The 11,603-nt window shown below is 44.3% G+C and overlaps 1 protein-coding gene across 4 annotated transcripts in view; it reads right to left on the bottom strand.

The window, feature by feature from the left end:
- Positions 1–1,348: 1,348 nt before the first annotated feature.
- The window catches only part of col4a3 (collagen, type IV, alpha 3), a 44,790-nt gene continuing 34,535 nt past the window's right edge, over positions 1,349–11,603 (bottom strand). For all 4 annotated transcript variants that reach the window (XM_005737493.1, XM_005737492.2, XM_005737491.1 and 1 more), the window contains exons 45-53: positions 10,488–10,560; positions 8,177–8,248; positions 7,979–8,104; positions 7,660–7,758; positions 5,411–5,623; positions 5,065–5,242; positions 4,840–4,957; positions 4,529–4,701; positions 1,349–1,728 (exon numbers count right to left, since the gene is read on the bottom strand). In XM_005737493.1, coding sequence (XP_005737550.1) covers positions 1,647–1,728; positions 4,529–4,701; positions 4,840–4,957; positions 5,065–5,242; positions 5,411–5,623; positions 7,660–7,758; positions 7,979–8,104; positions 8,177–8,248; positions 10,488–10,560 — 1,134 coding nt within the window. In that variant the 3' untranslated portion in view covers positions 1,349–1,646. The remainder of the gene's footprint in view (positions 1,729–4,528; positions 4,702–4,839; positions 4,958–5,064; positions 5,243–5,410; positions 5,624–7,659; positions 7,759–7,978; positions 8,105–8,176; positions 8,249–10,487; positions 10,561–11,603) is intronic.

The raw sequence follows: 11,603 nt of genomic DNA, 5'->3' as shown, positions 1-11,603 counted from the left end.
CACACTGAGGCACAGAGAGAAACCGTCACACCTTACTGCTGCTGAGTCCATCAGCACCTGGTATCTGAGTTTTCCTCCAAACGTCACTTCTCTGAGGTGCTAGTTTGGACTTCCCAAACAGGATTTAAAGCTGAAAGATCAGGTCGTTTTCACCTTTTCTCAGCAAAATGGGAGGATTTAAAGGACTGTGGCGTTTGACAGTGATGCATGCTGTGCCAAGCAGAGAGTATTCTTTCACCAAACACATGTAAAAGAGCCCAAATCCTCCCATCTGTCGTGCTTTCAGAGCAGATGCATCGCAGCTGTTACACCGTGCAGGTGTTTGGACCTGCAGTGCAAAGACTGGGGCTGTGTGTGTATCAGCTACTGTAGTTCAGTATTTTCTAATCTCACATCACGTTAGTTTTTATTGTTTGTAAAACTTTTAGTCTTTTTAGTTCTTACTGTATGACGGGCACAGCTGCCACCAACCTGTGGAGGAAACTTCATGTGTGTTCTCAGCCCGGTGGTGTGCACCTCACTTTATTTCCACAACGACAAGCGTGCTACTGAGGTGGAATCTGAGGTGGGACCGATCGTCATGAAGAACGTATTTGCAGCCTCTGTCTCGATTGGCTGAGACAAAGAGCTGCTCTGGTGAGCCCACATCGTCTCCACTGGGATCTTTTCTCACTCTCAAAGGTGAGATAAGTAAATGCTTCATCCCTGCACAACATGTGGAAGCTGAAGCAGAAGGCCACTGCTGTCTCACAGGCGGTCAGAAAACGTTTCCTGGACTGACGAGTCTCGATTTCTGCTGCAACGTTCAGGTGATCGGCTCAGAGTTTGGAGGAAACGGCGTGGATGCATCCGGCCGTGTCACCAGCTCACGCTGCTGCTGGTGCGATGGTGTGGGGGCATCGTCGAAACACCACCCGAGTGTTGTTGCTGAGCGCGATGTCTCAATGCTCAGTCAGAATGAGGATGAGTTCACTGCACTCAGACGGCCTCCGCACATCTGCAGCGGCTCTGTGATAATGTCACGTCGACACCAAAACATCTGAGGAAGCAGCGTCTGCCTCTCTCACAGTTTGAGAAAGTCAGACATGTTTCTTTATTTTAAACCATCAATCTTCATGTTTAAAGACAGAGCGACGTCTAAAGATGCTGACAGGTTTTTGCAAAGTTCGCAGTGATGGCTGCAGCTCAGGAGGTGGAGCGGGTCCAGTCTGCATGCCAAAGTATCCTCGGGCAAGATACTGAATCTCTCTGATCCATCAGTGTGATGTTAAACAGAAAAAAGGTGAAGGAGTATTGCATATAGTGCATGTGGTGAGAAAGTGCATAAACAGGACGGCTCACAGGAGACTTCTAGAAAACATTTTTTATTAAACAGAATAAAGTTCACAAAATTCACCCAAAGAATCTGCTTTTTTTCTTAAACAGCATGAAAGTATAAACAGCTCTGCCTGAACATGAGAAAGCAGGGCAGCCTCTCTGAGCACAGCGCTGCACAGACAACATCAGCAGGACTATTATGGTATCATATATTATCACATATTTTCAAATATTAATAGTCATTATTATTATCAGTAGTATGACTCAGTAGTGATGTGAACAGCAGCCGTATTTACAGCAGCAGCACCAGCAGGAGGCGCAGCAGTAAGTTATATCTGGTTCATGCAGACGCGGCAGCGGCTGATCCGGTTCCCTGGAAGGGGTCCCGAGTCTCTCCAGAGCTGCGGTCGACTGCACACAGACAGAAATACAAACAGGAAGTAGTCAGTGTAATGATGTTTTTCTGTCAAAGCCCAGCCCTTTGGGGGCGGAGCCATCTCTGGCAATCAACAGGACCATACTTAAGACCAGCACTGCCGTCAGTTCTTCACCAGATCGCCATGGTGATAACCAGGCCTCGTAACTTCTTGTTTCTTAACCTCATGTCCCGCAGCATCTCGTCAGGTCACCACGTGACTCGTTCACAACTGCGCATTCTGGACACGGCGTCCATGGTCAACGCTTTTCTGTAACTCGCTCTCCTGGATTTGAACGACTGACCTGTTTCTCCTGCCTGTCACAATCCTCTGGATTACTGGAACTCCACTCACTCACTCGCCACTTGGACGCCCACCCGGCTACCCCACCCTCCCTCCACAGCTTTATGTCTCCACCTGGTAAATGGCCTGCATTTGTACAGCGCTTTTCTAGTCCATAGGACCCCAAAGCGCTTCACACTACATCCAGTCATCCACCCATTCACACACACATTCACACACTGGTGATGGCAGCTACATTGTAGCCACAGCCACCCTGGGGCGCACTGACAGAGGCGAGGCTGCCGGACACTGGCGCCACCGGGCCCTCTGACCACCACCAGCAGGCAAACACGGGGTTAGTATCTTGCCCAAGGATATTTGACATGCAGCCAGGAGGCAGCCTGGGATCGAACCACCACCTAAAGCTACAGCTTCAGCGTTTCCTCGTCAGAGATTCCCCCGCCACGTCTTCACGTCTCGCCATTGGTTATTCTGCATTTTCATTCAAACTTGGGAAATCTTATTACTGCTCTGTGTTGTGTCTGCACTTGGATCCTTCTGACCTTGAAAGTATGAACTGGCTGAAGAAATGGACCCAATTCAGACGGAAATCTCTAAGCAGGCAGTCGTGGTTTGGTCAACATGTCCTGACTTTTTAAGTAATCAGTGTAAAATTTCTATCCACAAACTGTAGTTTCTGTTCTGAAGGCACTCCCGGTCCTAGTCAGCCACGTGCACCTACCTATCCTTCTCCATCCACCGCCACCATAGGGGCTGCTCGCCTTTTCCCCTGTCAAGCCCATTTTCCACAGTGCTGTCTCCTCGGTGAGTTGGGTTGGGGTGTGGATTTGTTTCAGTGCTCGCTTGTTTTCGGCCGATGCTTTGAAACTCCTGTTTTGTTGGACAGCTGAGAGGAAACGCACCGGCATGGGCTGAAGCATACTTTTCCTTTCACCCTGGCCTCTTCCTGAAATTTGAACAAACAACCAGCTCTCCCACTGGTTCCTCCTCAACCTCCCATTCCTGCAACTGTTCTCAATAACCAAAGTTTAACCCTGATCACTCATCAAGTGGAACCAGTCCACTTAGTTTTCTTTGGTAATCGCAGAGACTCTTTCATTCCACACTTCTGCTTCCCCCTGAGACCCCTCTGATCTTCAGCTATCCATGGCTAAAGAAGCACTTATAGACCGGCCCAGTGATGAGGTCGCAAGCTGGAGTCTGTTCAGTCTGGTCAACTGCCCAAGATCGGCGCTACCGTCCAGCTCACACGAATTTCCCTCACCACCCGACTCACCATCTGTCCTCCATTCCCACTGAGTAACACAACCTTCAAGAAGTTTTCAATGAAGATCAAGCCTGTCGCGTCGCTATGGTTGTGGTGACCTTCTCTCCAGAGCTCCGATACCCTCAAGCCACCTCTCCATTGCCTCCCTTTCCAGCTGAGGGTTACATTGGTGAGTTGTTAGCTGCCGGCATCATCCATCCCTCAAACCAAGTATGTTCTGGTTCCCTTTTCGTTCCCAAGAAAGACAAGACACTATGTGCATTGATGAAAGAGCACTGAATGACATTCAAAAACTAGTAGCGATTACCTCCCACTAACCGTCCACAGGGACACTATTTTCATGAACTCTCTGGAATCCTCATCGCCTCATTTGTATCAGGGAGGCGGATGAATGGAAGCATTTAATATACCATCCGGACACTTTGCGTACTTGGTGATGCCTCTGGGCCTCACCAATGCTCCCGTGGTTTTCCAGAGCCTCATTAATGAGGGATTTTTTTTAACATGTTTGTTGGGTGGAAAAGATCAGGATAATATCCTCAAGACACGTCAGATCCACGTTTGAAGTGTCCTACTGGTCTTCTAGAGAGCTGCCAATACATGAAGGCAGAAGAATTAGAGTTTCACTCTCCATCTGTCACCTTCCTGGGTTATACTCGGCAGGAGGTAAGGTGAAGACGTACAATCTGTCTGTCCCATGTCTCGAATGTTTTCTCAGATTTGCCAACCTCTGACGCTAATTCATCAGAAACTACAGTCAGATAAACGGACCTCTTGCTCACCTTAGCTTCAACAAAACTCCTTTCACTCAGTCCCCTGAAGCCCAGACAACCTTCATCACATTAAAACAACTGTAAGCTGCAGCCATGGGCCTTTTTCTCCTGTTGTCTAACTACCACGGAACCAAACTGTGATGCAGGAGATTGTGAGTTGCTTGCTGATGAAGCAGTCGATATCAGGGGAACTACCCAGCATGACTTCTTTCCCATTGTGATCTGATGTGTTCCTTAAATTCTGAGCCGTGTACATCCCAACAGGCTGTACACACATGAAGGTGTTGCGCAAATACGGTGTATACAAACACACAATATTTCAACTCTTAAAGAAAAATCATGTGGTCCTCAGCAGGTGGAGTTTTGGCAGTGGGCTAGTCTGGAGCATTGAGCTGTGTTAACATGGTGACACAAAGGAAAACAGCAGTGACCTTAGCAAAGGTGTGTCATACCTGAACATGTTGCTGGGGTTCAGAGCAGCCAGCCAATAGCTGTAGGAGTTGGTGTAGAAGTTGCAGGTTCCTCTTTCATGACACTCAATGAAGGGGAGCTTCCTGAAGTGTTCTAGACAGGACCCGGGCGAGGCCAGAGGCTGACCCGACCCCTCCGCCCCTGCTCCTGTTTCCTGGGGAATCAGTCACAACTGGGGTCAAAGGTCAGAACAATGGTTCATCCACTGCAACGCTGGTTTGGTACTTTTGAGAACTGTTTTTATTTGCTTCTTGTACCTTAAAAAGCTGCAGATATGAAAACATGAGCTCACCATCACAAAGGAGTAACCCGTCCAGAGCGAGACCCAGTTGGTGGGACAGGTGGGAATCATACTGGTCTGACTGTGGACGGCGATCACTGTGGAAGCTCTGGCCTCACACACAGAACACCTGCGACACGAGAAGCAGCACGTGAAGCGAACACGTGTCGCCCGGTGCGTCACATGTTCACGAGTAGAGAAACATCGGTGTTGGTGAAGTGTGCGGCTGTGTTTTACCGGCTGATGTAGTTGCTCAGTGACTCGTTAGTGACGAAGGGCAGCCCTTCTGCCACCAGTTTATCTGTGGACAACCAGTAGGACAAGTCGTTGTGTGCGGCATACAGACAGTTCTGCCCAGGGCTGCAGATCAGGAAGGGCATGGTGGTAAAGCGCCTCAGACAACTACCTAACGTACCTGCAGAGAGAAGGACGTGTTATTTGATCCCTCTTGGGTCTCCAGTTGTGCTGCGGATTGAAAGTATTCAAACTCTGGATGAGGTCGGCACACCCATCAACTTTAACAGGTTTTTTCCCACAATGTTTCATATGAATGATAGAAAACGTAAGCAGGGTCTTGAATTACCCAGGTCTTGTCCGTGAGCTCGACTGTTGCCGTTGATGAACAGCAGCGAGTAACCCTCGTATATGAGTTTTGTTTCTTCAGGACATTTTGGGATGTCGGTTGTCTGGCTGTGTCGGGTGAACAGGAAGCTGATCTTTTCAGGTGATGCTGACATAGTACCCGGTGTACCCCGAGAACCTTTAAAGCCAACTGGACCTTGTGGGCCTGGACAACCTAAAACACAGAGGCAGTGAGCAGTCTCAGACCCACCACAGCAGTGATCTGCAGCACTTAGTGTAGATACATGGGCAGAGATGTTAGTGCGTTGTATGCGGTGGTAAAGCCACCAAACCTTAAATTAAAATTAGGATTCTGTCCCTCTGGGCACATATGAGTAAAGACTCCTTACAGACAGAGCAGACAGCAATCACAACACATTCACATGTACCTCACCGCTCACTATGTAGGTCCTTCAGGTAGACTGAGAGAAATGTGCCATTACGTCACTACGTTTATTTGTTTTGGGTTTGTTTTTTATCCGTTCACCTTCTATAAACGACAGCAACAAGACGCAACATTAATTAACTGCAGGGACCTCTGTTACTGCTGGTTACAGCCACACCGCATCCATGTACGTCCTGTACCGGCAGTTTCAAGTTTCTGTTAACCTCGCCTGCTCCTGCCAGAGTCGTTTCCTCAGCAGGTATATCACTGCGTGAGGAAAGTCTATTTGAATCATGAACAGGTTGGAGGCACAGGTGTAGATTTTCCCCATTACATCACATTAACTTAGCCGGCTGATTTTCCAACTGTTCGGGAACATCTGCTGGGAACGCTAAGGGCAGCTAAGCTGTTTTGGCCAGCACAGACTTCCTGTTTGCGGCCAGTGTTGGTAAAGTTACTTGAAAAAAGTAATCAGTAACTAATTACTGATTACTTCCCCCAAAAAGTAATCCCGTTACTTTACTGATTACTTATTTTCAAAAGTAATTAATTACTTAGTTACTTAGTTACTTTTTAAAAACACGATTTACAACCTGAACAGGTGATAAAGTGATAGATCTTTCAGCCCAATTCTACTTTTTCTGCATAATCCATCATGCAAAATGTAATCAGATGGAAAAGTCTCTTTTTAAAACTTGTTTTATTAGTTTTAATCTTTTAACTTTATGCATCAAGCAAACATTTAATTATCTGCAACATTCTCTGACTGGAAGAAATTAGTTTAACATTTAAACCTATTTTCTGCACATTCCAGCACATAAAATAAAATACTTTTTGTGTGTTTACACTCAGTCTTTCAAATAGATGCAAGTAAAACACAGTAGAAAATAAATAAAGTCAAAGACTCAGCGGTCCTGTTGCTCTATTTTCACCTGTAAAGCAGGAGTGGGGCAGGCGGAGGTTTACCCTGGTGCAGGTGTGCCGCGGTCAGTGGAAGAATCCGAGTTTCTCTGTGAGTTTCCCATTACGTCGTAGCTACTCGGTGCTTGTTGGAAGTTTAGGGGTTTTTTGCTGTAAAAAGAAGTTTTCTTCCCACGCACAGCGGACACTAATGTTTTTGTCACTTTTTATGGAATCAAACTCAAAGTGAGGTCAGTACTTCCACGCTTTAAACGCTGCACGCTCATACTCTCTCTGCACTCGATATATGATCCATTGTTGATCTGCACACAGCTGTTGTCACGAACGTCGCACTCGCTTACGTCACTGTCATGAGACATTCTCGCAAAAAAATCACGGTTTTAGTAACGCAGTAACGCAGCGTTCCTACGGGAAAGTAACGGTAATCTAATTACCGTTTTTGCAATAGTAATCCCTTACTTTACTCGTTACTTGAAAAAAGTAATCGGATTACAGTAACGCGTTACTGCCCATCTCTGTTTGCGGCTAATTCTGAATTTTGACAAAACGCTGTGGAAGGGTAGAGTGGGGTCATGTGAACCATCTACTACATCCACCAAGGTCTTGAAGTTCAAATGAACGATTTGCTCGTCTTATATGTTTGACTTGTAAAACATATACAATGAAGAACTGTGTGAAAGTTCACCGAGTGACACAAACCACAGCTGCGTAACAGGATCAGCGGGTGAAACAACATCAAGAAAGTCCATTCAGTGTAGAAAACATCAGGATTCTTTCCAGTTGAATTATTGCTGAAAAATGTTGTTTTACGCCAAAAACAAAAACACACTCACATTCACTCTGCAGCATTTTGAGTATTTCTAGCATTAAACTTGTGTCCAGTGTTAATGTCGGACATTTCTTACCTCTTGTTCCGGGCACTCCTCCATCTCCCTTTTGTCCTTTTATCCCAGGGCCTCCAGTTTGTCCTTTTTTACCTGCGTTCCCACAGTGACCCTTCATACCTGCAGCCACAAACACAACATTGCTTCAGTTCACACTTTCACTGCTCGTACCTGAAGCTTGTGTCCTCTGGATCTCTCAGGACTCTCCAGGATCATGGAACACCCCCACAAGTTTCCCCCAGTTTTATTCCTTTGTTTTTAATTAAGCTAGTGTGACTGACCAGGCCGGGTTTGCAGGCACCAGAAGTTGCAGATCTCCTCCAACTTTTTCCACACTCACCTTTGGGGCCATGATTCCCAGGGGAACCTGGAAATCCTTTTTCCCCACAGGGCCCTGGCTCTCCAGGTGAGCCTTTGTCTCCGGGAAACAACAGTAACTGTCTGGTTGCATTTAGCCCCTTTGTTCCTGCAAGAGGTAACATTCAGTATTACATAAAATACATGTGTCACCATGCAGGTGTGTGTTTCTGTGTGTTACCTTTTTGTCCAGGACAGCCCTGAGGTCCTGGTACGCCGCATCCACCCGGCGGGCCTTTGTTCCCATTCATCCCTCAAAACACAAACGAAGAGCAGCTCTATTAATCGCTTCACCTTCAGATATCAATATTAGATCTTTTAATAACATGAATATATAAGAGAGCATTAGCACACAGATAGATAAGGGACAGAGTTTTGGTACAATAAGGTGCGCTTTCTCTTCCCATCACAGCTTCTGTTGACCATTTAACCGAAGCGGACTTTGCTTGCATGAAGTAAAAAGGCCTGTTTGCTGAACCTCTTGCTATGACTGTATGTTTCAATCTGAGAAATTAAAGAAATATCAGACGGACTAAACTATCACCGTATGCTGATGATGTCATTTTGTTAATTATAAGATACACAAATCACCTTTAGCTTAACTACATTTAATAAAACTAATGTGGACATATCTCAGGATGTGGGAAATCTCTGAACTTAGGAGGTAACTGGAAACCCCTTTAAAACCAGTGCCGTTGTACTGGGAATCCTACCTGACAAACCATCCTACCCGTCGTGTCTGTGTATGCACACAACACGAAATTCAGTGGCAAACCATCCCACCTTTGTGAATAACAGCTACAAGCATACTTTAACGGGTAAAATGAAGTGGCAAACCGTCCTGGCTTTAAGAATATAAGCTACAAGCATACTCTGATGGGCAACGTTAAGTGGCAAACCGTCATACCTACTGAAATTTGTGCTGCAATTACTCTGTGACAGCAGAAATGTGCATAAACTACTTACGGTAGGACGTTTTGCCAAAGTAGGATGGTTTGTCAGAACACTGTAACCTTCCAAACCCTTCAGTCATTGCATAGAAAGAACCTGACCTAAGTATTTCTGCAATACAGTTGATTGTTGAATTATTCTTGGTGTGGTTGCATATACCACAAGACAGATCCACACACAGCAGACATGAATACAGGATGTAACTGACGAGCCTATACAAGTAGAGCAGTGATCTTTAAAGTACTTTTCAGTGCAATGAGGAAGAGTCCAGAGGGGAACAGTCAGCGGTGATGGAGGTTCAATTCATTTTGCAAATGCATGATCCATACACGGAGGTTAAAGTGCATTTAACTTTCAGATTCTAGAATCATAAACTGAATTAACACGATGTTCAGCGCATATTTAAGAGTTGAATAACATCAGTGCCAGATTGGTGTCCATGCACCAACTCTTCTTCCTCATTCTGGTATGCAGATTTGTTGCTGTCAGAGATACGACCTACCACAGTGGTATCATCAGCAAACTGGTGCGCGAGTGTTGTGTGAATTTAAACAACCCACTTCCTACAGAAGGAACTGCAACTTTCTGTTCTTTCTACAGGAAGTGGTTTGTATCATATCTATCTAACAGACTCCAGTTTGTGCATGTAAATGGAGAGTCCTCTTCACACACTGAGGTTAATTATGGAGTTCCACAGGGTTCAGTGCTAGGACCAATTCTGTTTACATTATACATGCTTCCCTTAGGCAGCATCATTAGAAGACATAGCATACAAAAGAATAGAGTTTATTTTGAACATGTAAATAAAAGAAGAAGAAAAAGCAGAAAAACTTTGTTAAAGTGAAGATGTCAGGTTGTCAGGAGTATCTCATATCCACAGTGTTTTCTGACAATGTTGCATTTTATTCTGTTGTATTGTGTACACCATCTTATTCTTATTATCTTATCCTGTTCCAGTGTTTTCTTAATTTTTGCTGCTGTAACTTTGCACTGGCCACTTTCTGCTGTGACACAACAAATTTCCCAAGTGTGGGACTAATAAAGGTTATCTTATCCTACCTGATCTCATCTTATGCTGCCAAGCTGTTCTTGCCCAGATGATAACTGTGGACACTGACTGAAAATAGACGGAAGGCTAAACATCCAAAAATGAAAAAGTCTAAACAGTTACTTTAACGTGGTGAAAGGGCAGCTGTAAAACCTACAGCTGTGGTTAATGTCACATTCATTCTGGGATATATGTGGAATTATATTTACGTCTTAATAAAAGCACGAGCTAAAAAATAATCAGAGCAAATCATAAAAGAAGTTTCGAGACAACTTCTCTGTGCGCACGGCTGCTACGTGTTGAGCATTTACATGCGAGGAATTTAATTGCACCCATGAAATGAAATTATTTGCTAAAATTATTTTTTACTTGCACATTTGTTATGACATAAATATAATTCCATAGATATATGCACACTCTGAGGACATGAAATGAAACAGCATTGTGAAGCTGCAAACAGCAAACGTGGAGTGATTATTATTTCAGTCCTTACCAACAGGTCCTCTGACACCTACATCGCCCTTCCTGCCTCTGGGTCCTTGTGAGCCTGGTGGGCCACATGCACCCTGTAAAACCACAAAAGCAGCTGATGGTTTTTAATACTGTCATATTAACACTCCTTACTCTGTTTGATATAGACAAGTTGAATTTGAATTCTTTGTAGTGCAGTGCTAGAAAACCCCACATGGGGGCAGTCTCTGCTTGGTAACAGCCTCAGCGAGCTGTTAAAGATGGGGTGGACTGAGAACACTTCAAACTGCGTTTCCATTTGTTGTGGGCGTGTCCCTGACTTCTGATTTGTTGATTAAATGTAAATTTAGGGTAATAAACTATTCAAAAAACAAGCATGTGGTATGTTAGCTAGCTAACTCCTCATTTATAACAGGCATTAGCATGGACAGCTATAATGGCTGCGTGCACTGCAGCCAGGGGTAGTAATAAGTAGCCCAACATTTCACCATTACTATAGTTAATATTGATTATAATATTTATTAGTATAATTATTTTTCTGATGAGCAACAGTTGGTTCTTTATTTTTTTTAAATATATTTGCAATCATCTACTTTACATCCCAGGAAACATTAAATGGGTCTAAATTTATAAAGAATGGGTCCCCCTGAAGAAAGGGCTATACTAAAAACATCTGACCTTTGACCTATGACCATGAAGCGCTGCATAATAAGATTGTATGTTATTACTAGGGGTGCAACGATACACAAAGTTCACGGTTTGGTTCGATACTTTGGTGTCACGGGTCGATATTTTTTCGATACAAAAAAAATGTTCATGCCTTTTTAATTTGTCATTTATTAAAATTATAAATATATATTTTAACTCAAAAGCACAGTTTTTAAATTTAATGTTGCTGAAACAACAAAGTAATAAAAAAATAAATCTATCTGATTGAGAAATCACTCATCTTTGGAAAACAGAGTTTATTACAGAGAAATGGCTCTTTCAAAATAAAAGCTCTACTATACGCTTCTTCTGGGCTATATTCTCAGCAGCATATTAAACATATCAGGTCCCCATAAGGAGAATCCTGTGCTAACAGCTGTCTAAATGACTCGGGTAAAGTTTGTAGCATGCGTGCTTGTTGTTTTTGTCT

Source organism: Pundamilia nyererei, unplaced genomic scaffold, assembly GCF_000239375.1.
Source record: "Pundamilia nyererei isolate P.nyererei 1_Seehausen unplaced genomic scaffold, PunNye1.0 scaffold00076, whole genome shotgun sequence".
NCBI lineage: Eukaryota > Metazoa > Chordata > Actinopteri > Cichliformes > Cichlidae > Pundamilia > Pundamilia nyererei.
The sequence above is the reverse complement of the archived record's forward strand: the minus strand, read 5'-3'. Positions and strand labels throughout refer to the sequence as shown.